General features: G+C 62.5%; 3 protein-coding genes and 1 long non-coding RNA gene across 7 annotated transcripts; 2 read left to right on the top strand and 2 right to left on the bottom strand.

The window, feature by feature from the left end:
* Positions 1 to 154: 154 nt before the first annotated feature.
* Positions 155 to 10976, top strand: DNAAF3 (dynein axonemal assembly factor 3). Of its 4 annotated transcripts, XM_050927702.1 has the most exons (12): positions 155 to 174; positions 1349 to 1429; positions 2907 to 3049; positions 5005 to 5098; positions 5298 to 5455; positions 7857 to 8033; positions 8306 to 8428; positions 8763 to 8885; positions 9488 to 9650; positions 9980 to 10094; positions 10510 to 10584; positions 10682 to 10976. In XM_050927702.1, exons 2-12 carry the CDS (start codon positions 1351 to 1353, stop codon positions 10950 to 10952), a joined length of 1521 nt encoding a protein of 506 aa, XP_050783659.1. In that variant the 5' UTR covers positions 155 to 174; positions 1349 to 1350; the 3' UTR covers positions 10953 to 10976. The 4 variants fall into 4 exon arrangements, with proteins under 4 accessions (XP_050783659.1, XP_050783662.1, XP_050783658.1 ...); XM_050927705.1 differs by lacking the exon at positions 155 to 174 and having other exon boundaries at positions 1202 to 1391; XM_050927701.1 differs by lacking the exon at positions 155 to 174 and having other exon boundaries at positions 1202 to 1429.
* LOC127036670 (uncharacterized) lies at positions 4751 to 5460 on the bottom strand. The gene is made up of 2 exons (XR_007770202.1): positions 5363 to 5460; positions 4751 to 5091 (listed from the first exon to the last, which is right to left on the bottom strand). It is a non-coding gene; the product is annotated as an uncharacterized LOC127036670 (long non-coding RNA).
* Positions 10977 to 16368: 5392 nt separating the features above from the next.
* TNNI3 (troponin I3, cardiac type) lies at positions 16369 to 24783 on the top strand. Its single transcript, XM_050928200.1, has 9 exons — positions 16369 to 16550; positions 19902 to 20061; positions 20745 to 20930; positions 21316 to 21357; positions 22349 to 22480; positions 22637 to 22726; positions 23052 to 23228; positions 24045 to 24150; positions 24619 to 24783. The coding sequence occupies exons 1-8, from the start codon at positions 16369 to 16371 to the stop codon at positions 24144 to 24146; spliced, it is 1071 nt and encodes a 356-aa protein (XP_050784157.1). The 3' UTR covers positions 24147 to 24150; positions 24619 to 24783.
* Positions 24784 to 25773: 990 nt separating this feature from the next.
* On the bottom strand, positions 25774 to 26894 carry LOC127036659 (galactoside alpha-(1,2)-fucosyltransferase 2-like). The gene has a single exon (XM_050927758.1). The coding sequence runs from the start codon at positions 26877 to 26879 to the stop codon at positions 25836 to 25838; it is 1044 nt and encodes a 347-aa protein (XP_050783715.1). The 5' UTR covers positions 26880 to 26894; the 3' UTR covers positions 25774 to 25835.
* Between the last annotated feature and the right edge of the window lie 1028 nt (positions 26895 to 27922).

Below are 27922 nucleotides of genomic sequence, written 5' to 3'. Positions count from 1 at the left end.
GGAGCGGAGGCCCCGTTGCCAGGGCGACCGCGTCCCGCGGCGCAACCGAGCTGCCGGTCCGGGCCGAGCCGCGCTGCCGTGGGTGGGACCCGGGGCCCGGCCCCGCAGCCCATTGGCCCGGAGCCCTGCCCGTCACGGGGGGCGGGGCCCGCGCGAGGCAGCCAGGCAGGCTGAGTGCGCGGGGCGGGGGTCAGTGGGGCGGCAGGGTAAGGGAGGTGGGGCAGTGTGGGGGCGGCAGGGTAAGTGGGGGTGCGGGTGGGGCAGTGTGGGGGCGGCAGGGTAAGGGAGGTGGGGCAGTGTGGGGGCGGCAGGGTAAGTGGGGGTGCGGGTGGGGCAGTGTGGGGGCGGCAGGGTAAGGGGGGGTGGGGGCAGTGTGGGGGTGGCAGGGTAAGTGGGGGTGGGGGCAGTGTGGGGGTGGCAGGGTAAGTGGGGGTGGGGGGCAGTGTGGGGGCGGCAGGGTAAGTGGAGGTGCGGGTGGGGCAGTGTGGGGGTGGCAGGGTAAGGGAGGTGGGGCAGTGTGGGGGTGGCAGGGTAAGTGGGGGTGCGGGTGGGGCAGTGTGGGGGTGGCAGGGTAAGTGGGGGTGGGACAGTGTGGGGGCGGCAGGGTAAGTGGAGGTGCGGGTGGGGCAGTGTGGGGGTGGCAGGGTAAGGGAGGTGGGGCAGTGTGGGGGGTGGCAGGGTAAGTGGGGGTGCGGGTGGGGCAGTGTGGGGGTGGCAGGGTAAGTGGGGGTGGGACAGTGTGGGGGCGGCAGGGTAAGTGGGGGTGCGGGTGGGGCAGTGTGGGGGCGGCAGGGTAAGGGGGGGTGGGGGGCAGTGTGGGGGTGGCAGGGTAAGTGGGGGTGGGGGGCAGTGTGGGGGTGGCAGGGTAAGTGGGGGTGCGGGTGGGGCAGTGTGGGGGTGGCAGGGTAAGGGAGGTGGGGCAGTGTGGGGGCGGCAGGGTAAGTGGGGGTAGGGGCAGTGTGGGGGCGGCAGGGTAAGGGAGGTGGGGCAGTGTGGGGGCGGCAGGGTAAGTGGGGGTGGGGGCAGTGTGGGGGTGGCAGGGTAAGTGGGGGTGTGGAGAATAGATGGGAGGGGGTCAGTGGGGCGCAGGTGATCCCTGGGGAGGGGGCAGGAGGTGCTGGGGGTCAGGGGAGTGGAGAGTGGCAGAGGGGAGATGGCCAGTGGGGGAGGAGGAGAGATGGGGCAGTTGCGGGGGAGGCAGGTGGTCTCTGGGGAGTGAAAGAGACGAGGGAAGTGGGGGGCCAGGCATTGGCGGCGGCGGCGTAGGAAGGTTGAGAAGGGGCGGCCCCCTGGCCCTGGCGGCCCCAGCCCCACACCCACATGGGGGGCCTGTGTCTTTGTTTTCCAGCCATGACTACAGGAGCCGGCAGCAGCTTCGGCACCACCTGCTGGTGGGGCTTCTCCCCCGCGCTCGACCTGCAGAGGGAATGTGGGTCCCCCTCGTCACCTGCGTTATGGTAGCACTTGGAAGCCCCACTTACGGACCAGCCCCCCATGGCGCTAGGCGCTGTACAGACCCAGCGCAAGGAAAACCCCTGCCCCAAAGAGCTGACAAGCCAGCTCTTGGCCCCTCCCCATCTTAGGAGTCTGGGGGGGCAGCTTGGGCCCCTCCAGTCTATTCCTCCCGGACCCTTGTGGGGCAGAGCCAGGATCACGCACCCCCCGTCTATTCCCCCATCCCAGGGGATTGCACCATCTCATGGGGTGGAATCATCGCTTTAAGCGTATTCCAAAATCTAATCCCACTGGGACATGTGGCATCCTGGTTTTAAATGGGGTGGGGTGGGGCTGGTTATATGGGGACCCCTTGTCTGGTGCTGTGATGCGGCCCCTCTGGGGTGGAGCACAGGGGCTGGTTATACAGGAACCCCACGCCTGGCACTGAGACACAGCCCCTGTGGGGTAAGGAGTGAGTGCTGGTTATTCAGGGACCCCTCGCTTGGAGCTGAGACGCGGCCCCTCTGGGGTAGGGCGTGGGGGCTGGTTATATGAGACCTCTCACCCGGTGCTGAGACACGGCCCCTCTGGGGTGGAGCACGGGGGCTGGTTATACGGGACCCCCCGCCCGGCACTGAGATGCGGCCCCTCTGGGGTGGGTCGCGGAGGCTGGTTATACGGGACCCCCCGCCCGGCGCTGAGATGCGGCCCCTCTGAGGTGGAGTGCGAGGGCTGGTTATATGGGATCCCTCGCCCAGCGCTGATATGTGGCCCCTCTGGGGTGGGGCTCAGAGGCTGGTTATATGGGACCGCCCGCCCAGCGCTGAGATGCGGCCCCTCTGGGGTGGAGCGTGGGGGCTGGTTATACGGGACCCCCCACCCGGCGCTGAGATGCGGCCCCTCTGGGGTGGAGCGTGGGGGCTGGTTATATGGGACCCCCCGCCCAGTGCTGAGATGTGCCCCCTCTGGGGTGGAGCGTGGGGGCTGGTTATACGGGACCCCCCGCCCGGCGCTGAGATATGGCCCCTCTGTGGTGGGGCTCGGAGGCTGGTTATATGGGACCCCTCGCCCGGCGCTGAGATATGGCCCCTCTGTGGTGGGGCTCGGAGGCTGGTTATATGGGACCGCCCGCCCAGCACTGAGATGCGGCCCCTCTGGGGTGGAGCGTGGGGGCTGGTTATACGGGACCCCCCGCCCGGCGCTGAGATGCAGCCCCTCTGAGGTGGAGCGTGGGGGCTGGTTATACGGGACCTCCCGCCCAGCACTGAGATGCGGCCCCTCTGGGGTGGAGCGTGGGGGCTGGTTATACGGGACCGCCCGCCCGGCGCTGAGATGCGGCCCCTCTGGGGTGGGGCTCGGAGGCTGGTTATATGGGACCCCCGCCCGGCGCTGAGATGCGGCCCCTCTGGGGTGGGTCGCGGAGGCTGACTGTACAGGCCCGAGATGCACCCATTCTGTTTTCCCTGCAGGTCTGGAGAGCTCCATGGCCCATCTGTGCCTGTCACAGGACGACCTGCCCGAGCTCAATATCCTGCTGGTGGGCTCCGTCGACGGCCGGCACGTCCTCCGGACCATGAGTCAAGCCCACCGCTGGCCGCAGAGGAGGATCAATGTAGGTGTCTCCCCTCCCCAGCTCCCCTCCCTCTCACCTGGCCCAGAAGTGGAGTGGAGTGACCAGAGCGCAGGAGTGAGCAGTCTCTGGAGAGCTGGGTTCTCTCCCCGGCTCTGGGAGGGGAGTGGTGTCTAGTGGTTAGAGCAGAGGGGGCTGGGACCCAAGACTCCTGGGTTCTCTCCTCGGCTCTAAGAGGGGAGTGGTGTCTAGTGGTTGGAGGAGGGGCCTGGGACCCAGGACTCCTGGGTTCTCTTCCCGGCTCTGGGAGGGGAATGGGGTCTAGTGATTAGAGCAGCAGAGATCTGGAGGCCAGATCTCTTGGGTTCTATCCTGGCTCTGAAAGGGGGGTGGGATCTAGTGATTAGAGCACGGGTGGCTCAGAGCCAGGACTCCTGGGTTCTCTCCCCAGCTCTGAGAGGGGAGTGGGGTCTAGTGGTTAGAGCGGGGGGGGGGCTGGGAGCCAGGACTCCTGGGTTCTCTGCCCAGCTCTGAGAGGGGAGTGGGGTCTAGTGGCTAGAGCGGGGGGGGGCTCGGAGCCAGGACTCCTGGGTTCTATCCCCAGCTATGCCCCATTGTCAAGCCTGCCCCGCATTTGGGAAGGGCTTGGGGATCCCCAGTGCAGGTGCCCCAGCCCAGCTGCATTGCTGGGGTCGGCAGAGGCTGCAGCGACAGCTCTGCCAGCGAGGGCCGTGGTGGCACCTGCCCGCGGGCCATTTCTGAGCTGGTGTCAGGACTCATCAGGCTGACGGGCGAGACGGGGACGGTGTATTCCGCGGGGCATCCGGAGGCTGGCGGTACGTGTGGCACGGGGTGGGCGGGGGGAGAGTGAGCGTGGGGAGAGGTCCGTTCTGGCTGCCAGGCCCCCTCCCGCAGCCCCCCAGTGCCTCTTATGTAAACGCCCCCCAGGACTCCCCTCTGTGCCAGAGGATCCCCCCACCACTCGCTGTGCCCCCTACGAATCGCCTGGGCCCCAGGCTGGCAGAGGGACGTGGGGGGCATGGGGCTTCAGTACCCACAGGGTTATTCCAAGGGGAGAGAGGATACAGAAGGGAAGCGTGAGGAGAAATCTTGGGGGTTCTGCAATTACAACTGACCCATGGTACCCCTGCTGGGAGAGGTGGGGCTGGAGTAGGCAGGAGCTCCCCCCCTCAGCTGGCACTCCTGCCCCCACTCCCCACAGAACCCCCTGCTGGGAGACATGGGGCTGGGGTCGTCGGGAGCCCCCCCACAGCTGGCGCTCCTGCCCTGCTCCCCCACAGAGCCCCCTGTTGGGAGAGATAGGGCTGGGGTCGCTGGGATTTACCCCCCCAGCCGGCACTTCTGCCTTCCCCCCCCGCAGCGCCCCCTGCTGGGAGACATGGGGCTGGGGTCGTCGGGAGCCCCCCCACAGCTGGCGCTCCTGCCCTGCTCCCCCACAGAGACCCCTGTTGGGAGAGAGAGGGCTGGGGTCGCTGGGATTTACCCCCCCCCCAGCCGGCACTTCTGCCTTCCTCCCCCACAGCGCCCCCTGCTGGGAGACATGGGGCTGGGGTCGTCGGGAGCCCCCCCACAGCCGGCGCTCCTGCCCTGCTCCCCCACAGATCCCCCTGTTGGGAGAGAGAGGGCTGGGGTCGCTGGGAGTTCCCGGTTTCACAAGCCAAGCTCTTTACTGCAGCAAGAGGGACAGTCTGGCCTAGCGGGTTTCATAAGCAAAGTCAGGGCTGTAACGTAGAAACATTTATATCAGGGGGAGCTCAAAGCTCCCCACCGGCTTTTCATTGTCTATGGAAGGTTCCCTCATGTGGCGCTGGGCTGCAGCCCCTCTGGGGTGGAGCAGGGGGGCTGGGTATATGGGGACCCCTCGCCTGGCGTGGAGACATGGCCCCTCTGGGACAGGGGAACCTATAATGCCTGCCCCTGTATGGATGTCGACTTTTCCCAGGGCTTCTCAGCTTGTTTCCCTTCCCTCTTCTCAGTTCTACATCATGGAGAATAACCTTGAGGTGCTGGGCCGGCAGCTGCTTTTCCTCAGCCTCGCCCTGGAGTCTCCGGAGAAAATGGGTCTGCAAGGTAAAGGTCACGAAATCCCCAGCTCTGACCACTAGACCCCGCTCCCCACCCAGAGCGGGGCTAGAACCCAGGAGTCCTGGCTACTGGCCTCCCCTGCTCTAACCAGAGCTGGGCTGGAACCCAGGAGTCCGGGCTCCCAGTACCGAGGACGGAGGTGGGGAGACTGTCTGATGGCAGCACTCGCCTCTCCACTCCGCAGAGAAGAGTGAGATGTTCCTGGAGCTGCTGGGGAACAGCCTGATCCGCAGCCCGACAGCCGCCTACCTGCAGGAGAAATCGGACCTGTTCATCCGTTACGTCACCGATCCGGACTTCCAGCAGCGCCACCTGGGGGCCGTGGACCTGTCGGCCCTGAAGGTGGGTCCCTGCCACTTCCCACCACGGCCACCGGCCTTCCCGTGCAGTGGGGCTGACCCCTGCAGCGCTCTGGCCCCACCTCTAGTCGTTAGAGCGGGCCTGGCGCTCGGGCTGCAGGGAAATAAAATGCCACCCACCATGCCTTGTGGGAGCTGTAGTTCATGTGCCTTATGCTCCCATTATCCTCTGTGGGCCAGGCTCCTGCACTGGACTACATCTCCCAAGATGCACCATGATCACACTTGGTAGGTCAGGCACATCATGGCAGTGATGTGGCTGCACTGCATCATGGGAGTTGTAGTCCTATAAACAAAATAATCCCTGATAATGTTTGCAGAGGAGACGCACGGGGGTGAGGGGGGAATAAAGCAGAGGCTGGGTCAGGGCCATGTGGCCATGGGGGTTACTGAGGAAGCTGGGCGCCAGCCACCAGCCTGTGCTTTCCTACGGCGACATGTCAGCGTCTCCGTCCGGGACCAGAGAACAACAGCCGCATGCACAGGCTGCGGGTCGCCCTCCTGGGCAGCCGGGACTCTGGGAAAGATTTGGGGTTGTGGTGGAGAATCAGCCACACCTGAGCTCCCCAGTCGGCCCTGGGGCCAAAGGGCTAACGGGCTCCTGGGATGCATCAACCAGGGATCTGCGAGTGGAAGCAGAGAGGTTGTCTGGCCTCTGGATCTGGCCCTGGGGCGATGCTGCGGGAATCCTGTGCCCAGTTCTGGGGCCTGCAGTTCCAGGAGGAGGTGGCAAAATGACAGAGGGGCTGAAGAAGAGCCACAGAGATGATTGAAGGGTTAGGAAAAACCTGCCGGAGGGCAAGAGACATCAGCAGCTCCAGCCGTGTCGCTGAGCACAGAGACAGTTCGGGGGGACTCAATCCCCAGGTCTAGGGACCGACGCGGGGAACAAATATTTAATAACGGGCTTCTCAGTCGAGCAGAGGAAGGTCTAAAACGATCCATGGGCTGGAAGGTGAAGCTAGATACGTTCAGGCGAGCGTACTTTTTAATGGTGAGAGTAATTAACCATTAAACGGATTTACCAAGAATCGTGGTAGATTTTCTGTCACTGACAACTTTAAACCCAGCTTGACTGTCACTGGGAAAGCTCTGCCCTGGGATTTATCATGGGGCTGGTCTCTGGCCTGGTCTATACAGGGGTTCAGACTAGGTTCCACGGTCCCCTCTGGCCTTGGAGTCTATGCGTCAATAGTCTGGTCAGGGAGCCTGGCTGCTCCCAGATGCATGCTGCTCCTACCCAGAGAAGAGAGCACGGTGCATCCTGGGAGACGTAGTCCAATCTATGAGCCTGGGACTGGAGCATGAGGTACCCCAACTACATCTCCCATGACACACTGCTGCCATAGTACTGCCATGTGACAGATCTCTGTTACCTAGAGGAGAGACTGGTGCATCCTGGGGGACGTAGTCTAACTAGAGAGACTGGCGTATTAGAGGAGAATGGCACTCTGAGGCACCAGAGCTACATCTCCCATGATGCACCAGTGCTGCAGGTAGGCCATAATGCACACCTCTTCTACCTAGAGGTGGTACCATGAGGCATCCTGGGAGATATAGTCCAACAAGAGAGGTCATCCCATGGAAGGCCCCTGAACTACAACCCCCCATGATGCATTGCTTCCCCTACCTCAAGGCAGTACCGTGGTGCATCCTGGGAGATGTAGCCAACCTTGCAGTCTGAGCCATACAGGAGAGCGGGAGACACTTGAACTACATTTCCCATGCTGCACTGGAAACTCACATTTTTGAGGCAAGGAGGAAGCCCCCACTTTCTGCTTCTCTCCCCCCCGCCCCCCCCCCCATGCTTGGATTGAGGATCCTGAGGCTGCGACAGCTCCTGGCCTGAGACAGGTCGGACATGAGGCCCCTCATGTGTCAGCCTCCAGAGCTTGTGGGTTCAGTCCCCCGCCGACCCACGTGGGGTCAGGCTCTGCACAGAGGCACCCAGCGAACAAGGAGAGGGGCTGAGAGATGCGGAGGGTAGGGGTGGTGGTGAGGGATTGGGAGCAGCGTGAGCCCCCCACCCCGCAGAGGTGGCACTGCACCAGTCACAGCAGTGGGCCCGTGTACCTTGGTTATCCTGCCTCCCAGCAGCCCAGCTCAGCCCAGGGACTCCAGTATCCCCATGTCCTGTGGCACTGGGTCAGACCTAGGAAGGACTGTGAGCTAATGGCTAGAGTAGGGGGTTGACCCCAGGACTCCTGGGTTCTGTCCCTGCCTGAGTCACTCTGTGAGCTTACTGGCATTTTGCAGGCCCGCATTGTGCCTCCGTTTCCCCACTGCAGCGTGAGGGTGACGACCCAGGCTGCGGGGCGGCTCTCGGGGGGTGGGGAGGGGAATCTCTCTCCCCCTACCCTCCCGTTGCTCTCTTTGTCCAACAGTTCAAGGAGCGGGATCAGCTGGAGAGCATCTTCCGCTTCTGGCGGAACCCGGACCCGCAGGCCTTCCCGATCGCCCGGCTCTGGGACCTGCGGGTCCGGCAGTACCTGGGCACCCGTTACGACGCCCGCCGCGGCGTGTGCGACTGGGACCTCACCATGAAGCTGCACGAACGTGGGGTGAGCCCTGGGAGCCCATGGAGCTGCGGGCACAGCTGGAGGGGTGGCGGGGGGGGCGAGCTTCCAGCTGGGTTCGGCCCTAGGGGGCGCTGGGCTTCAGGGGGCTCAGCAGGGGGCACTCTCCCCTGGTATTCAGGGCTGGGCCCATGCCCCAGGGCGGTGCCAGGGGGCATTGACCCAGCTGGGTTCCAGGGTGGCTATGGGAGGGCCTGTCTAGCAGCCCCCGGCAGGCGATTCTCACCAATCTTTCCCCCCCACCCCACTCCTTGCAGGCCAGAGTGATCGGCGGGCGGGAGTTCTACCGGTGGCGGGACACGGGGGTGGCCTTCGAGCTGCGGGAGGGCGTCTACCACGTCCCCAACAAAACCTTGGCCTCTGGGAGGCTCCTGAGACACGTGAGCAGCAGGGCGGCCGTGGGGGGATCCCCAAGGGGGGGGGCTGGAGCCTGAGGGTGAAGAAGGGCAGGGGAGGCCAGAGAAGAGAAGCTTCCGTGACCTGAGGGGGAGGGCGAAGATTGTTTCAGTGGGGAGAGCCGGAGAGAGCCTGGGCCAGGAGGGCTGGAAGGGAGCGGAGGTCACAGGTGGGGGAGTTGGAGGGGGGCTGCCATAGGCCGGGGGGATGATGGGGGAGGGTCTCAGATGGGGGGCTGAAAGGGGCTGCCATACTCCCAGAGGGGGCTCGGGGGATCTGTCTCCCCAGGTGGGTAACACCCTGTATTCCCCTGCCCAGAAGGGGGAGCTGGTGCCTGCCCGGGGGTACTGGGGCGACATCGGCACGGGGCCGTTCCTCCCCTTCGGGATCGAGTCCGAGGAACCGAGTCTGCTGAAAACCATCAATGGGATCCCCGCCAAGGTAGGTGTCGCCTTGTGCGGGGGCAGGGCCATCGAGGAGAGAGATGATTTGGAGGGGGGGAAGAATTGTAGAGCCCTGATCCCTGGGTGGGGGCGGGAGGAGAATCGGGGAGCCCTGATCTTGAGGGAGGGAAGAATCGGGGAGCCGTGATCCCGGGGGGGGGGAGAACTGGGGAGCCCTGATCTCAGGAGAGGGAGAGAGAATCGGGAAGCCCCGATACTGGGGGGGAGGGGGAGAGAATCGGGGAGCACCGATCCCAGAGGGGGCGGGGGGAGAATCAGGGAGCCAATCCCAGGAGGGGGAGAGAGAATCGGGAGCGCTGATCCTGGGGGTGGGGAGAGAATCGGGGAGCTCTGATCTTGGGGTAGAGAGAGAATTGAGGAGTCCTGATCTGGGGAGCGGCGGGGGGAGGATCGGGGAGCCCTGATCCCGGGGGGGTGAGGGGAGAATTGGGGAACTCCGATCCCAGGAGGGGGAGAGAGAATTGGAGAGCACCAATCCTGGGGTGGGGGGGGCAGGAGCGAATCGGGGACCCTGATCTGGGGGGGATGGGGCAGGATTTGGGGGATCCTTCCTCACCTCTCTCCCCTCTGCGTTGCCAGAGTGCCCAGGAGATCTCCTTGTACAATGTCACGTCCCTGTTCCACGAACTGGCAGCCCGGGCCCCCTTCCCCCCCCCGCCGCCCACCCCAGAGGGGGCCAGTGGGGCTGCCCTGGCCCAGGAGAGCCCCGCCCCGAATCCAGATCCGGACCTGCAGGATCATAGTGAGTCCTTGTGCCAGGGGAGGGGGGAGTGTTGGGGTGGGGGTGGGGGGATTCCACTCCCGGCTCCGTGTGTCTGTCCTGCAGCCCCGGGGTCTGTCACACTGATATTGACACCCCCCAGTCTCGCAGCTCCCTGCAGCGCTGGGGCTCCCGGCCCTTCCCTCGTGGGGAGCGGACCCCCAGCCTCACAGCCTGTCCCCTCACAGCCCCCCCAGTACTAGGGGTCCCTCGCAGTCCAGCCCTGGAACCCCACAGATGTGGGGGATTCACTTCCCCCCGGGTCCTGGCCCCATGCTGATCAGTGTCAGTTTCCCCCCACCCCACCCCAGAGGCTGCCTGCCCCGAGCACGTCCGGATTCACTTCCTGCCGCTCGGCTGCACAGCTCGGCTGCCCTGCAAGAGCCAGTATCACCAGCACTTCCACCTGCTCTTCTTCTCCTGCAGGTAGGGGGCGGCCAGCCGGACGCTGGGGTTCGGCCTGGCTCGGGGCGTGGGGTCTGGTGGTTAGAGGAGGGAGAGGGGCGGCCAGCCGGACACCGGGGTTCGGCCTGGCTCGGGGGACGGGGTCTGGTGGTTAGAGCAGGGAGGGGGGCGGCCAGTCAGACGCCGGGGTTCTGCCTGGCTCGGGGGGGTGAGGTCTGGTGGGAGGGGAGCTGGGAACCAGGACTCCTGGGTTCTGCCTGGCTCTGGGCAGGGAGGGGGGTCTGGTGGTTAGAGCAGGGGGGCCGCTGGGAGCCCAGACACCTGGGTCCCATCCCTGGCTCATGGGAGGGAGAGAAGGCCCCTGACCCAACTGCCTTCCCCAACCCTTCCAGCCGTCGCCCAGCCTCATGACGTGCCCCCCCCCCCCGTCTTTCAGCATGGTCCACGCCCTGACCCCGGAGCTGCAGCTGGTATCTGCCCCCAGGGCTACGCTGATCACTGAGCTGACCAGGTAAGTGCCAGTGTGGGGGGCCGTGCTGTGGGTCAGATCCAGCCCGCCCCCCCCTCCAGCCTCTCTTCTAACCCCACCCCTGCTGTTTTCCCCACAGCTTCCTGCCCGACATGCGCAAGGAGCAGGTGGACGCCTTCCTCGCCCGGGTGACAGCCATGGCCGCAGGAGCCGGCTTCACACCGTGCGGGACACCCGAGGGACAGAACCAGGCCTGGGCCCGCTTCCAGCGCCAGGAGGAGGGGCCCGAGGACCCGCTTTGCCCCCTCCTGGCTCCCAATGTGCCCCCAGAAGATGGACGCCCCACACACGCACCCCCTCCTGTCTGCCCATGGCCCAGCTCTATGGGTGGAGATGTTAATGACGTTTGACTGGAAATAAAATCCCCCCCTCACCCCGGAATCGTGGCTGCTTGGGTGGTTTGTTCTGCTGCAGGGAGCGGGCCGGGGGTTCAGTATGGGGTGTGGATCAGTGGGGGGGGGCACTGGGCTGTGGGGACTGGGCTGGGGGAGTCAATAAGGGGCAGAGGTCAGTGGGGGGCACTGGGCTGCAGGGACTGGGCAGGGTGGTCAGTAAGGGGCAGCAGTCAGTGGGGAGCACTAGGGTGCAGGGACTGGGCCAGGGGGGGTCAGTGAGGGGGCGGGAGTCAGTGGGGGGCACTGGGTTGCAGGGACTGGGCCAGGGGGGGTCAGTGAGGGGGCAGGGGTCAGTGGGAGGCACTGGGCTGCAGGGACTGGGCAGGGGGTCAGTGAGGGGTGGGGGTCAGTGGGGGGCACTGGGCTGCAGGGACTGGGGGGGTCAGTGAGGGGTGGGGGTCAGTGGGGGGCACTGGGCTGTAGGGACTGGGCAGGGGGTCAGTGAGGGGTGGGGGTCAGTGGGGGGCACTGGGCTGCAGGAACTGGGCAGGGGGTCAGTGAGGGGTGGGGTTTAGTGGGGGGCACTGGGCTGCAGGGACCGGGCCAAGGGGGATCAGTGAGGGGCGGAGGTCAGTGGTGGCACTGGGCTGCAGGGACCGGGGGAGGGTCAGTGGGGGGCTGTGACGTTCCCCTGGTGTTACCCGGCCGGTGATCTGCTCGGTCTCTCCAGTCCTTGACCCTGGGAGCCAGCCCCACCCTGCTCCGCTGTGAGACCCCCACCCCCAGGCTGGTCCCACACGGCCCCTGGCGTGTGAGCGGCTCCCAGCTCCGGGAGTGAGCACTCTGGGCAGCCGCTGCTTGGACTGTGCAACCGAATGTCACCGGCCGATATCTCCGGACCCAGACACCCCTGGGAACCTCCGTCCTGCAGTGCCCAGTTCTGCCGCTGGACACCGCAAGCTTATAGGAGTTCATCTGTTTCACAAAGAAGCTGACACGTTCCAGGCTTGTTCTGCCAACGGGAGCCTCGGACGCGCCTCACACCAAACGCGCTGCTTCCGGGAGAAAAACCCAACAGATTGATTGCCTAGAGCGATGGATTGAAGTGACTATAAGTCAAAGCACAAGAAGTCGGATTTGCTCAAATGAAATAAAAGCGAAACGCCTTCTATGCTGATCGTAACACTTTCAGCGCCCTTACAAATGTAGATGCTTCTGGATGCCCTTCAGCCAGGCGCTCCCCTTCGATCAGTGCTTCAGTCGCTGGGTGGTGGTGTCTGGAGATGGAGGTGGAAGAGAGAGAGCAGGGAAAACGTCTCTCCCTTTGATCATGTCCTTTCTTCCCTCTTGGCTTTGTCACCCCCCACTTCAGAGTCAGGTGAGCGTTACCCCATCGCACTCCCACACTGACCAAACGACGGGGGTGTGACGAGGTGGGAACGTTCTTCATGTTTTCTCTGAATACTGGGTGGGTGCCTTGGTTTCCCCTATACAATTCTCAAGTATCTAAGTGGTGGGATAAGGGGGTGTGATTGTTGCAGAGCCCTAGGCAGGTGTGATGGTGTCTGCACAGAGAATGGCCGACACCCTGTCTCCTGGTGGCCTGGGCCCCTCCCCTGCACGGTGCCAACTGAAGGCGTTGGAGAACAAAGAGATCAGGTGGCCTCCTGGCCCGGGAAAGAGACAAAGGCCCGAGGAGGGGCTGGGGAGTTTCAGTTTGAAGCTGGCTGGGGAGATGGGGGGAGTCCCAGGGCTGAGGTCTAAGCTCCCTGCCCCCTAAGATGGACCTGACTGAGGGGATCTTGTTCTCTGTACCTACAAGCTCTGTTTTGGCCTGTGTTCCTCTCGTCTAATAAACCTGTTTTACTGGCCGGCTGAGAGTCCCGGTGAATTGCAGGAAGTGGGGGGTGCAGGGCCCTGACTCCCCCACACCCCGTGACAGGGGGTGACTCACTCAAGGGTCTAACACAGGGGTCACTAACTACATGTGGCTCCTCAAAAGTTAATAGGCGACTCCTTGTACAGGCACCGACTCCGGGACTGGAGCTACGGCCCCCAACTTTCCAACGTGCCGGGGGGTGCTCAGCGCTCAACTGCCGGCTCTGCCCCCCACTCCACCCCTTCCCTCCCCTGAGCCTGCCATGCCATGTGGGAGTAACTATGACTCTCTTCGGCTGCGTCAAGAGTCTAGTTACAGGGCCGCGGCTTTGAGACCTCAACCTCCCCGTGGTCCCTCTTGACAGCTCTTGGGTGACGAGTTGGCTAACTGAGGCTCAGCTGCTTCGCTGTCCCGACCCTATTGTTCTGGTTCACCGGCCAGAGAGTAGAATTCAACGGTGGAAAACCATAAAACGAAGGCGGCAGTAGATGATGCTCGAACAAGCCCGTGTCGAAGGGCTAATTCGACACAACTAAATAGAAAGATTGTACCTTGGGGCAGGTGCATCTTTCAACCCAGTGAGCCCCGGCTCCATATCGAGTGGCGACACAAACTGAAAGTGAGGCATCAGAGGTCCAGCATACCTCACAGACAAATACGACCATAAATGAGGTACATCTTCTATCACGTACCTCACAAGACAATGTTAAGAAAGTTGCTTTTGAATGGCAGACAATTACACAAATGAAACAAAAGATTTGTCCAATTCCTACATTCGAATATATGAACAGTGCATTTATAGAGAGTGCTGAAGCCATCTGTCTGGCAAGCCCTGACTTTGTAAATATCTTTGGTGACGAGGAATTGGACTCTGAGGGTTCGAGGGAGGGGACAAATGAAGTCCATAAAATACCTATTCTGGAAGAGCCCGATGCTGAAGAAGCGGTGAGAACAATACACCTCTACCCCGTTATAACGGCACCCGATATAACACAAATTCGGATATAATGCAGTAAAGCAGCGCTCCGGGAGGGCGGGGCTGCATGCTCCGGTGGATCAAATCAAGTTCGATATAACGTGGTTTCACCTATAATGCGGTAAGATTTTTTTCAGAGTAGCAGCCCTGTTAGTCTGTATCTACAAAAAGGACAGGAGTACTTGTGGCACCACAGAGACTAACAAAATTATTTTTTGGCTCCCAAGGACAACGTTATATCGAGGTAGAGGTGTGTAAATGGATCACAATGATAACCCTGCATGTCCCTTCTGTGGTGACCATGTCGGTAGACCAAGTGCTCTGAGTGTACATCTCAAATGAAATCACAGTGGAAGAGCCGTTGAGTTTCAATGTTCCCTTTGTAACAAAATGGACTCAAAAGTACGTAGTATTCTCTGCCATATTCCTAAATGCAAAGGGAAACCAACTGAGGAAATAGTGGGTGACTGGACTTGCGAGATATGTGATAAACGATTTAACACCAAAAGTGGCCTCTCGCAACGTAAGAGAATGGCCCATCCGACGGTATGAAACCAAGAGCATATTGAAGCCAGTCAGCCCAAAGAAAGATCGCAACGGGGGAAATATAAGAGTTGCTGGACGGTTGAAGAACAGCTCCTCGTTGATTTCAATAGTACATTTTGGGCCAAAAGGGCCATAAATATTTTGATCGCAGAACAAATTAAAACAAAAAATGCTAAACAAATAAGCAACAACAAGGAACATTAGGCCTTACTAAGAATGCCAAATTGATAACGGTTGATCCAGAACCTATAGCAGAAGTATGCCGTCTGGAAACAAAGATTCATAGTCCTGATATTGTTGTTGGGCTGAAGGACATATATCTACACAAAGTAAATGAAAATCTAGTCAAGCAGCATGAGACAAAATTTGATGTCGAAGTTGTAAATGGCCGGAAATTCCAACATAAGATCCCTTGTTGGGTCGCCTGCTATTGATGTCCTCTCCACCTTCCTGATCAGAGAAGAGATTGAAAACAATGGCCATAAATAACCCAAAGAAGCGGATGGAGAAAAGAGTGGCCTGCAAAGGTATGTGCAAGAAATATCCGCATCTGTTTGAGATCAACATACGTAAGCTCCCCTCTACTCTTCTCGATGCCACCGATCGTTTGGGATGCCAAGTTCCTCTTCCTGAAATCCTTGAAACGTGTAAGAACAAATGGGAACCTCAACTCCACTTTGAAGGATTGGGCCAATTTAAATTTCCTTTGACTGTCGATAATTCAGCCTTTGAAGTTTTAGTCTCGTCTAAAGAGCTAATGGAAAAATATAAAAGAGATGAATAAGAACTCAGCTCCAGGACCTGATGAGCTCAGCCTGGCAATGCTCTTGTCCTTCCACTGGCCAGAACCAGCTCTGTCTCCTGAGCCAGGTCTCCGGGTCATCAGGTCACCAGTCGCTGGGGTCTCCATCCTCCAGGCCATTGGCCGGGGTCCCAAGTTCTCTCTCCGGTCCTGTGTACCAACAAACTCCCTCTCCCCTCACCTTGTTAAACCAGTAACACCCGGGGATACTGAGTCCCACCCCCTCTGCATGCAACCCACTGGAAAACACGGAAAAACCAAGAAACCGCCCCCTGGGTCCATCACACTTCGGCTTTTTTCGAGACTAATAACAAACCGACTCACTAACGTATGCCCAATAACCGCTCGACAAAGGGCATTTATTTCTGGCTGCTCAGAGAATCTTAAAATTCTCCATATAATATTCAATCAAGCAAGAAGTCCTTAGGTGTCGTCTTTGTTGATATTGCGAAGGCATTCGATACAGTATCGCATGATCATATCATGTGGGTACTAAGGGGAAGGGACTTGGACCAACATATTGTGGATATAGTTAGCGATTCATACAAGAATGTCCGCACACCTGTATAGAAGTTGGAGAGACGTCTACGTCGCCTATTGAAATAGAAGTTGGCGTGAAGCAAGGAGATCTCATGTCTCCACTGTTATTTAACCTGACGTTCGATCCTCTGCTTACAACATCTGAGAAGACTGGTATGGGATTTTCCTATGGGATAAATAAGAGAACATCACTTGCCTTTGCTGATGATTCGGTCATGCTCAGTGATACCTGGGAGGATATCAATATAAACATCGAGATTTTAGAAACCTTCTGCAGGCTAACTGGCCGGAAAGTACAAGCCAAACAGTGCTATGGGTTTTTCTTGAGCCCTACTCCCGATTCATAGACCATAAACAATTGCGACACCTGGAAGATAAATAAAGATGATTTGAATACGATTCTGCCTGGGGTGAATCTGAAAAATCTCTGGGACTCAAAGTCGATCCATGGATTGGATTGGATTTTCTAACCCCTTGCTTTCTGAAAAGCTCGGCATGTGGCTTGGAAGACTCAAAAAAGCTCCATTAAAACCTTCACAGAAGTTAACGATGTTAAATGTATATACAATACCTAGAATCATCTACCTGGCTGACCATACAGAGACTAGAAACACCTTGTTATCTTCAACAGATGATAACATTAGAAACACCGTGAAACAATGGCTTCGTCTCCCACCGGCTACGCGCCATGGCTTCGTCTCCCACCGGCTACGCGCCATGGCTTCGTCTCCCACCCGATACGCGCCATGGCTTCGTCTCCCACCGGCTACGCGCCATGGCTTCGTCTCCCACCCGATACGCGCCATGGCTTCATCTCCCACCCGATACGCGCCATGGCTTCGTCTCCCACCCGATACGCGCCATGGCTTCGTCTCCCACCCGATACGTGCCTTGGCTTCATCTATGCTAGAACTAGAGGCGGGGGGTTAAGTGTGACAAAACTCGCCAACCTTATCCCTTCAGTTCAAGCACAGGGACACACACACAGAGAGCAGGGGGCACAGGGACACATAGTGACACACACACACAGGGAGACACAGACACAGCAGGGGACCCAGGGACACACACAGAGGGGCACACACACAAAGAGCAGGAGGTGCAGGGACACACATAGTGACACACACAGAGCAGGAGGTGCAGGGACACAGTCACACACACACAACGGGACACAGGGACATGCACACACACACAAACACGGACACACACACACAGAGCAGGAGATGCAGGGACACACACACACACACACACACACAGACCTGGATGCACAGGGACACACACAGTGACACGCACACAGAGACCTGGGCACACAGGGACACACACACTGACACACACACAGCAGGAGGGGCAGGGATACACACACACACCTGGGCGTACAGGGACACAGACAGTGACACACACCCACAGTGACACACACACACCAGGGGCAGCAGAGACACACACACAATCACACACACACACAGACCTGGATGCACAGGGACACACACAGTGACACACACACAGCAGGAGGGGCAGGGATACACACACACACCTGGGCGTACAGGGACACAGTGACACACACCCACAGTGACACACACACACCAGGGGCAGCAGAGACACACCCACAGTCACACACAGAGACCTGGATGCACAGGGACACACACACAGTCACACACACACAGAGACCTGGATGCACAGGGAGACACACACACACACACACACACACACACACACACACACACACACACAGAGCAGGAGGGGCAGGGACACACACACACCCCTGGGCATACAGGGACGCAGACAGTGACACACACCCACAGTGACACACACACACCGGGGCAGCAGAGACACACAGAGACCTGGACACACACAGTCACACACACACACAGGGACACACACACACACAGAGACCTGGATGCACAGGGAGACACACACGGACACACACACACACCCCTGGGCGTACAGGGACGCAGACAGTGACACACACCCACAGTGACACACACACAGCAAGGGCAGCAGAGACACACACACAGTCACACACACACACAGGGACAGCCCGGCCCTGCCCCCCAGCGCCCGCCGGCCCCGCCCCTCGGTCCCCGCACGGGGCGGCGGCTCCGGCCCCTTCTTAACCCGCCGGCCCCGGCCCGGCCCCGGCCCAGCCCCGCGCCGCCTCCGGAGTCCGGACACTCGGGTAACCCGGCCGGGGAGCCCCTGTCCTGGGGGGGACCCCTGCCCCTGGGGGGATGGACAGGAGGGGACCCCCTGCCCCCACTGACCCTTGGGGGAATGGACGGGAGGGGACCCCCCTGCCCCCCACTGACCCCTGGGGGGATGGACGGGAGGGGACCCCCTGCCCCCCACTGACCCTTGGGGGGATGGGTGGGAGGGGACCCCCTGCCCCCCACTGACCCCTGGGGGGGATGGACGGGAGGGGACCCCCCTGCCCCCCACTGACCCTTGGGGGGATGGGTGGGAGGGGACCGCCTGCTCCCCATTGACCCCTGGGGGGCTGGATGGGAGGGGACCCCCCTGCCCCCCACTGACCCCTGGGGGGATGAACGGGAGGGGACCCTCTGCCCCCCACTGACCCCTGGGGGGATGGACGGGAGGGGACCGCCTGCCCCCCATTGACCCCTGCGGGGATGGATGGGAGGGGACACCCCTGCCCCCCATTGACCCCTGGGGGGATGGATGGGAGGGGACACCCCTGCCCACCACTGACCCTTGGGGGGATGGACGGGAGGGGACCCCCTGCCCCCCACTGACTCTTGGGGGGGATGGACAGGAGGGGACCCCCTGCCCCTCACTGACCCTTGGGAGAATGGATGGGAGGGGACCGCCTGCTCCCCATTGACCCCTGGGGGGCTGGATGGGAGGGGACCCCCCTGCCCCCCACTGACCCCTGGGGGGGATGAACGGGAGGGGACCCTCTGCCCCCCACTAACCCCTGGGAGGGGATGGATGGGAGGGGACCCACTGACCCCTGCTGACCCCTGGAGGGATGGATGGGAGGGGACCCACTGACCCCTGCTGACCCCTGGAGGGATGGATGGGAGGGGACCCATCTGCGCCCCACTAATCTTTACAGCAGATGGACAGGAGGGGACCCCCCCCACCCCTCACTGACCCCTGGGAGGAGATGGATGGTAGGGAACCCCCCTACCCCCCACTGGCCCCTGGGGGGAGTGGACGGGAGGGAACCCCCCTACCCCCCACTGACCCCTGGGAGGATGGACGGGAAGGGACCCCTCCTGCCCCCCACTGACCCCTGGGGGGGTGGATGGGAGGGGACCCACAGACCCCTGGAGGGATGGACAGGAGGGGACCCATCTGTGCCCCACTGATCCTTACGGGGGATGGACGGGAGGGGATCCTCTGCCCCCCCCATCTCCTGGGGGAGATGGACAGGAGGGCACCATCCCCCCAACTCTGGCGAAGGGGAGACCGGCTGCAGGGGAATGTTTTCAACCCAGATGAGCGTGGGGGACCCCAGCCCCCCAGCCCACAGCTGCCCCCCCAATCTTCCCCCATCGCAGCATCTCCAGGGGCCGACTGGATCTTCCAGAGCTCCCCCCCCCCCAGCCCCCAGACTCAGAGGTGGGGCTCCCATTCCGGCCTATTCCCCCACCCTCCGAGCTGCCGAGGTCTTCGGGCTGGGACCCCCTCCCCCTGATAAGGGATTTATATTTAGCAATAACCACTTAGGGGCTTATCGGCCCGAGCAGCTCCCACCCCAAATAGGGGAAAGGAGTCGGGGCTGGGGGAGATAACGGCCTCAGGGCAGGGTCCTTCCGAGGCCCCCACCCCCAGAGCCAGCCAATCCCTGCCCTGGGTCCGGGTGGGAGCCGGCGCCCCCTAGAGGGGACAGGCCCCACACCCCATTCCCCCCCCCCCCCCCCCGAGCCTGGATCTAGAGCCTGGGCAAAGCAAATACTATTTTTCCATTTTCTCTTTCCAGCTGTTTGTAGTGAAACTCACCTGCTCCTGATGGCAGACCAGTGAGTAACTTGCTTTTGACTTGTTCAGCTCTGGGAAGGGAGTGTTGTCTAATGGGTAGAGCCCGGGTGGGGCGGGAGGTTGGGAGCTGGGAGCCAGGACTCCTGGGTTCTCTCCCTGGCTCTGGGAGGGGAGTGGAGTCTACTGGTTAGAGCGGGGGGGGAGGGCTGGGAGCCAGGACCATGTGCTTTTTGAGGTGGTACATCCCTGCCCCCGCTCTATGCCTCTGTTTCCCGTATACCAAAGGGGGCAAATCCCCCGGCTTGTGGGGGTGGAGAAGCGTCGATCGCTTTGCAAGGGGCTTTGGGTCCTGCCAGCAGGAGGCGCCGGTTGGGGGGGGCGTAGACGGGGGCTTCCTGAGCCTAATCGCCGTCCATCTCTCTTTCTCTGCAGGGAAGACGTCACCGTAAGGAGGAGCCGGGGGGGGGGGGCTTTCCCCTGCTACACCCGGGGAATCTCTGGGGCAGCACCATGGGGTGTGGGGGGGGCTGTTCTGTGAAATCAAAGCCACTGTCACTGGCTGCCCCTACCTGGGCCTGGGTCACAGACGGTGCCCCCTAGAGGGGAAAGTCTCCGGGCCCCATTCCCTGCCCCCCTGAGCCAGCCAGTCCCTGCCCTGGGGCCAGGTGGGAGCCGGCGACCCCTAGAGGGGAAAGGCCCCAGGCCCCATTCCCTGCCCCCCTGAGCCAGCCAGTCCCTGCCCTGGGGCCGGGTGGGAGCCGGCGACCCCTAGAGGGGAAAGGCCCCAGGCCCCATTCCCTGCCCCCCTGAGCCAGCCAGTCCCTGCCCTGGGGCCAGGTGGGAGCCGGCGACCCCTAGAGGGGAAAGGCCCCAGGCCCCATTCACAACCCCTAACCAGCTGGCCCCCTGCTATGTATAACCTCCTGGACGTTGCCCCCCCTGGTGTCATCACCATTGTGTCCCCTCCCCCCTGGATCAATAACTCCACCCACTTTCCAAATTTTTCGGGGTCTTTGTCTGTAAGCAGGGGAGGAGGGTTGGGTTATTCCCCCTCCCTGGCTTGCTGAGGCCACCCAGGCACCTCGGTGCAAAGTGGGGTGAAGCCCTGAATTCATCACACACCCCCAGTACGAGGAGGAGGAGGAGGAAGAGGAGGAAGTGGTAGAGGAGGAGGAAGAGGCAGCTGAGGAGGGGCCCCAAGAACCGGAGCCCCCCAAGCCGGCTCCTCCGGCCCGACCGCCAGCCAACGTCCCACCCCTCCGACGCAAATCTTCCGCCAACTACCGGGCCTACGCGACGGAGCCGCACATGAAGGTGGGCGCTGGGCCTGGGGTGACGTGCTCCCCGCGAAAGGCTCTGGGCTGGGTCCCCGAAGTGCTGGGGCTGGTTCCTGGCTCTGCCCCAGAAGCCCCCTCGGTCGGGGAGGGGGAGGTTTGCAGCTCCCTGATCTCGGTCGGTGTGTGTGGGGGGGTGTCTGTGCAGCTCCCGGCGTGACAGGGCCCTGATCTCGGTCGGTGTGTGTGTGGGGGTGTCTGTGCAGCTCCCGGCGCAACAGGGCCCTGATCTCGGTCGGTGTGTGTGGGGGTGTCTGTGCAGCTCCCGGCGCGACAGGGCCCTGATCTCGGTCGGGGCGGGGGGGCTGTCCTGAGTAGCTCTCATAATACACCAAATAAAACCCCTCTCACTTGTTCTAATGCAGAAAAAATCCAAGATTACGGCATCTCGGAAATTACAGCTCAAGGTAACGTCTCAGGCTTCCCGCCTGTGTGAGGGGGCGGGAGGCCAGGGTCGATGGGCCTGTGGCTGGGTCTGGGGAGGGGGTGGGAGCCCAGGGTAGATGGGCCTGTGGCTGGGTCTGGGGAGGGGGCAGGTGACCGGGGTAGATGGGCTCATGGCTGGGTCTGAGGAGGGAGCGGGAGGCAAGGGTAGATGGGCCTGTGGCTGGGTCTGGGGAGGGGGCAGGAGGCCGGGGTAGATGGATCGGTGGGACAGGTCTGGGGAGGGGGTGGGAGGCAGGGGTACTTGGGCTCATGGGTGGGTCTGTGGGGGGGGGGGGACGGGAGGCCAGAGTAGATGGACCCATGGGACAGGACTGGGGAGGGGGCTGGAGGCTGGGGTAGATGGGCCCGTGGGTGGGTCTGGGGAGGGGGAGGGATACTGGTATCAATGGGCCTGTGGGTTGGTTTGGGGAAGGGGCTGGACGCCGGGGTAGCTGGGCCCGTGCGTGGGTCTGGGGAGGAGGCAAGGGACCTGAGTAGATGGACCCGTGAGACAGGTCTGGGGAGGGGGCTGGAGGCCGGGGTAGATGGGTCCGTGGGACAGGTCTGGGGAGGGGGCTGGAGGCTGGGGTAGATGGGCCCATGGGTGGGTCTGGGGAGGGGGTGGGATACTGGTATCGATGGGCCTGTGAGTGGGTCTGGGGAGGGGGCTGGACGCAGGTGTAGATGTGCTCATGGGTGGGTCTGAGGGGGGACGGGAGGCCGGGGTAGATGGACCTGTGTGACAGGACTGGGGAGGGGGCTGGAGGCCAGGGTAGATGGGCCCATGGGTGGGTCTGAGGGTGGGGGATGGGAGGCCGGGGTAGATGGGTCCGTGGGACAGGTCTGGGGAGGGGGTGGGATACTGGTATCGATGGGCCTGTGAGTGGGTCTGGGGAGGGGGCTGGACGCCGGAGTAGCTGGGCCTGTGGGTCAGACTGAGGGGTGTCACCCAGCCCCCCTCATGCCCCCCAGACGCTGATGCTGCAGATCGCGAAGCAGGAGCTGGAGCAGGAGGAGGAGGAGCGGGGCCGGGAGAAGCAGCGGTACCTGGCTGAGCACTGCACCCCACTCGCCCTGGCCAGCCTGCCCCTGGCCGAGCTGCAGGTAACCCCCCCTCGGACCCCCAGGCAGGGGGGAGGAGGGCTGGGGGGCTGGGTGGGAAAGCGGTGAGGGGGCGTGGGTGAGCCCTGGGGGGGAGGGGCACGGGTCCGGGGGGCAGAGAGGGGAACCCTTTTCTCTTCTTTCTCCCCCCGCCCCCAGGAGCTGTGCCGGGAGCTGCACGCCCGCGTGGACCGTGTGGACGAGGAGCGCTACGACATGCAGGTTCGGGTCAGCAAGAACATCAATGAGGTACAGCTGGGACGGGCCACCCCCCGGCTCCCCCTCCAGCCCCAGGCGAGCCCAGACACCCCAGAATCCAGCCAGAGCCCCCCACGTACCCACCCACCCCACCCTGCGAACGGGCCACGGAGACTGAGCGACCCTCCAGCTGCAATAACAAAACAGGTCACTAGATGGTGCTGCAGGGCTGGGGTTTAGCTCCGCCCCCTTAAGCTCCGCCTCCCGCTGCCCACTTCCCGCAGCACTGCGCCCCCTAGTGCCATCTGGGGGCATCTGCCTGCCAGGTTAGCGCACCCCCAGCTGACCCCCCCTCCCCCACCGCTCTGACCCCCAGATCGAGGATCTGAACCAGAAGATCTTCGACCTGCGGGGCAAGTTCAAGCGCCCGGCGCTGCGGCGGGTCCGGCTCTCGGCCGACGCCATGATGCAGGCGCTGCTGGGCTCCAAGCACAAGGTCTCCATGGACCTGCGTGCCAACCTCAAGCAGGTCAAGAAGGACGATGCGGAGAAGGTGAGTGGGGCAGCCGGGAGGGGGAGGCTGGGGGGGCAGGGGGAGCCAGGAGGGAGAGGTTGAGGGGGCCTGGAGGGAGAGGCTGATGGGGGCAGGAGGAACTGGAAGGGAGAGGCTGGGGGGGGGGCAAGGGGAGCCAGGAGGGAGAGGTTGAGGGGGCCTGGAGGGAGAGGCTGGTGGGGGCAGGAGGAACTGGAAGGGAGAGGCTGGGGGGGGGCGGCAGGGGGAGCCGGGAGGGAGAGGTTGAGGGGGCCTGGAGGGAGAGGCTGGTGGGGGCAGGAGGAACTGGAAGGGAGAGGCTGGGTGGGGGCAAGGGGAGCTGGGAGGGAGAGGTTGCGGGGGCCGGGAGGGAGAGGCTGGGGGTGGCAGGGGGAGCCGAGAGGGAGAGGCTGGGGGGCGGCAGGGGAAGCCGGGAGTTAGAGGCTGTGGGGGGCAGGGGGAGCCGGGAGGGAGAGGCTGGTGGGGGCAGGAGGAACTGGAAGGGAGAGGCGGGGGGCGGCAGGGGGAGCCGGGAGGGAGAGGTTTAGGGGGCGAGGAAGGGGAGCTGGAAGGGAGAGGCTAGGGGGGCAGGGGGAGATGGGAGGGAGAGGCTGGGGGGGGCAGGGGGAGATGGGAGGGAGAGGCTGGAGAGAGGCAGGGGGAGCCGAGAGGGAGAGGCTGGGAGGCGGCAGGGGAAGCCGGGAGTTAGAGGCTGTGGGGGGCAGGGGGAGCCGGGAGGGAGAGGCTGGGGGGGGCAGGGGAAGCTGGGAGGGAGCAGGGGAAGCCCCCCCACTCTGGAGTATCAGGACTGACCCCCGTCTGCCCCCCCCCCCGCAGGAGAACCGGGAAGTGGGCGACTGGCGCAAGAACATCGATGCCCTGAGTGGCATGGAGGGGAGGAAGAAGAAATTCGAGACCTCGGGGGCTGGGCAGACCTGAGCAGGTGATCCCCCCACCCTCCCCTGAGCCCCACAGCACCCCCTGCTTGGAAAGATGGGACTGGGGTCACCGGGGGCTCCCCCCCACAGCCAGCGCTCCTGCCCCATACCCCACAGAGCCCCCCACTGGGAGACGTGGAGCTGGGGTCGCAGGGACCCGCCTCCCCACAGCTGGCACTTATGCCCCACACCCCACTGAGCCCCCTGCTGGGAGACGTGGGGCTGGGGTCATGGGGACCCGCCTCCCCACAGCTGGCACTTCTGCCCCACACCCCACAGAGTCCCCTGCTGGGTGACGTGGGGCTGGGGTCACCAGGACCCCCCCCGAACCAGCATTCCTGCCCCATACCCCAGAGCGCCCCCTGCTGGGAGATGTGGGGCCGGGCTCCCCTAGCTCAGATGGAGGATGGGGCTGGGACATTGTTTCTCGGTGGTTTCAGTTTTCTCTTTGTCTTTCTGTTTCTCTCTGGCAGGAGCAGAGAATTGCCGATGTGTGGGGGGGAAACAAGAGGATGGACCCCAGAGAACTGCCCCTCCCAGAGCCCCACCCCTGATTCTACCACTGCCCATTCCTTTCCCCCAAGGACTCCCCTGGCCACAGCACCCCGCAGTGTCACCCCTCGGCTTTCAATCCTCCCCCCGCACCCCCCGCCGTCAATAAAGCATCTCTGAGTGTCAGGGGCCGTCCATCCGTGGGCTCCTGTCCAGAGTGGAGGAGCTGCCCAGGGGCCCTGCGGGTCGGGGGTGGGACCCAGAACCTTTCCCCTCTAGGAGGCGTCTTTCCCTGCTCCTTACTCTAACCCACAGACCCCACACCCCTCCCAGAGCCAGGGAGAGAACCCAGGAGTCCTGGCTCCCAGCCCCCCCCCGCTCCAACCACTAGACCCCACTCCCTTCCCAGAGCCAGGGAGAGAACCCAGGCGTCCTGGCTCCTAGCCCCCTGCTATAACCACTAGACCCCACTCCCCTCCCAGAGCCTGGGAGAGAACCTGGGAACACTCATTTTGCCTGGCAGGTTAACAGTAGTTGCATCCTGGTACCCGAACTCCTTTGATGCTTCCCTGCCTGCTAGCCAGCCCCTGCCAGTGGCTACTCCCAGAAATCCCAGCTCCTCTGCCCCCAAAGGAGCCATGTGCCCCAGTTTCTCACCCCGCCCCCCCCCGCTTGCAGTCACACGCAGGGAGGCGTGTTTCAGGCAGAGGAGAGGCTCCGCACACAGCAGCGATGGAAGGAACAGATGACAATAGAAAACAAAAGTTCTTTAATGTAAACAAAGGCCAACGCTTATCAAGCGTTACCTGACCTAGCTAATCAAGTTGGTTTTGCCTCCCTGCTGGGGATAGAACCCAGGCATCCTGGCTTCCAGGCCCCACCCACTACACCCCACACTCCTACCAGAGCCAGGGGGAGAACCCAGGAGTCCTGGTGCCCAGTCTCCCCACTCTAACCATTCAACCTTGCAGATGGAGATGGGCCCATTTCTCTGAATGCTCCTGTGAGAAGTTGTCCGGTGTAGGTCATTGGCTCCTCTGTGTGGGCTCTGAACCCCACCAGCCCAGCTCCAATCTCCCCCGATCTCCCCAGGGCAGCCGACATCAGCCAGGGGTCCCATGTGCCCCCTCCTCGGCCGACCGGTCGAGTCCTGGTGGGTAGATCCCATTGGCAGCATGTGGCCACCAGCTGAGCTCCTTTAGCCAGATGTCCCACGCCGCAGGGGGGAGAGATCGGCATCGATCCCGATCCACTCAGGCAGGAAGGCAGCCTCAGGCTTGAAGATCTTGAGGAAGGGGGAATCGGGGAGCATGTAGTTGGCCAAGTAGATGGTCTCCCCACCGACCAGGTAGCCGACCCAAATGCCGAAGGTCCCGATGGTCATGATCGTGTGGTTGCAATGGGCCAAGAGAGCAAAGTCCCTCCCTGGCGACGACTCCTTCCCGTCCCCTGAGAAATACACGTCCCCCCGCGAGGCGTCGATCTTCTCCCGGCACCACTCCATCCCGTTGCTGGTCACCACGAAGACCGGCTCCTGGTACTTGGCCCGGAAATAGCCCATGGCCTTCTCCAGGTAAGCCTTGTCTGCCACCACCCCCTTCCAGAACTTGGGCATCTCCTGGACGTAGTCCCCCCTCCGGACATGCACGCCCACGTAGGTCACATTCCGGCGCTGCCCACGCAGCCCGGCCAGGTACCGGTTGGCCTCCTCCTTGACGTGGTCATGGAAAGAGAATTCCTGGAGGATCTCCTGCTGGAGGTGATGGTAGAAGGTCCAGGAGCAGGGGTAGCCCGTCAGCCGAACGTATTGCCCCTCGATGTGCCTGTACTCCTCTGACATCCAGTCGTGAAGCCTGTAGTCCTTCCACGGGATGTTCTGGACCACGTCACTGGAGAGCACGGGCAGGGTGATGCGGAAGAGCGGCGCCAGCTGCTGGTGCATCTCCGGGAGGATGTAGGCCTGGTGCCCGTTCATCTTGGCCAGGGCGTAGAGGGTGGCGTATTCCCCCATCTGGTTCCCCAAGCGCCCGGCAGAGTTCACGGTCCACATGCCCCGCTCCATGGTGGGGGTTGTGGAGGGGGATGGGGACCTGTCCATGGCATTTGGGGAGGGGAGCCTCTTCCTTGCGGTGGGGAACCAGCTGCATAGGTGGATGAGGAAGGAGAAGGTCATGATGGCGAGCAGGTAGAGGCTGAGCTGGAGGGGCAGCCGGAAGGGGACCCAGGTGTCTGGGGCAGTCATGGCTCCCAGCAGTGATGAGAGAAGCAGGTCCCAGCCTGGGGAGAGGAGGAGCGGGGTAGAGGGTGGTGAGTGGAGTGTGGGGGAGAGAGGAATGGTGGGGACGGTGTGAGGAGACGAGAGAGGGTCTCCTAGGGCCAATGACCCCCATTCCCCACAGCCCAGCCGAGGGGCCAGGGGACCCCTGCTCCAGCACTAGGTCTGGGGAGAGGAGCAGAGTCACTTCCCTCACTTCTAACATGCACCCCCCTGCTAGCCTAGCCATGGGCTCCCCCCAGCCCTGCCAGTGCCCCCTCACTCCCAACCTGCAGCCCCCTGCTAGCCCAGCCCTGGGCTCCCCCCAGCCCTGCCAGTGCCCCTCAGTCTCCACCAGCAGCCCACCTGTCACTGCTGGAGGAATGGGTAAAAGGGTACATAGGGGTAGATGGATGGATAGATGGATGGATGTGGAGCAGGGTAGATGGGGGTGGATTGATGGGGAGAGGGGGAGATGGGTGGATGGATCCCTGGGGAGAAGAGTAGATGGAGGAATGGATGGAAGGAAAGATGGGGGATGGATGGATGGGGAGAAGAGTAGATGGGGGATGGATGGACGGAGGGACGGCTGGGGAGAAGAGTGGATGGGTGGATGGAGGGATGGCTGGGGAGAAGGGTAGATGGGGGATGGAGGGATGGCTGGGGAGAAGGGTAGATGGGGGATGGATGGATGGGGAGAAGGGTAGATGGGGGGATGGATGGACGGAGGGATGACTGGGGAGAAGGGTAGATGGGGGATGGATGGCTGGATGGGGAGAAGGCTAGATGGGAAATGGATGGATGGCTGGGGAGAAGGGTAGATGGGGGATGGATGGATGGACGGCTGGGGAGAAGGGTAGATGGGTGAATGGATGGCTGGATGGGGAGAAGGGTAGACGGGAAATGGATGGATGGCTGGGGAGAAGGGTAGATGGGGGATGGATGGATGGACGGCTGGGGAGAAGGGTAGATGGGGGATAGATGGATGGAGGGACGACTGGGGAGAAGAGTAGTTGGGGGATGGAGGGATG

The sequence above is a fragment of the Gopherus flavomarginatus genome, chromosome 18 (assembly GCF_025201925.1).
Source record: "Gopherus flavomarginatus isolate rGopFla2 chromosome 18, rGopFla2.mat.asm, whole genome shotgun sequence".
NCBI classification, from domain to species: Eukaryota; Metazoa; Chordata; order Testudines; family Testudinidae; genus Gopherus; species Gopherus flavomarginatus.
This window is presented reverse-complemented; position numbering and strand designations above follow the sequence as displayed.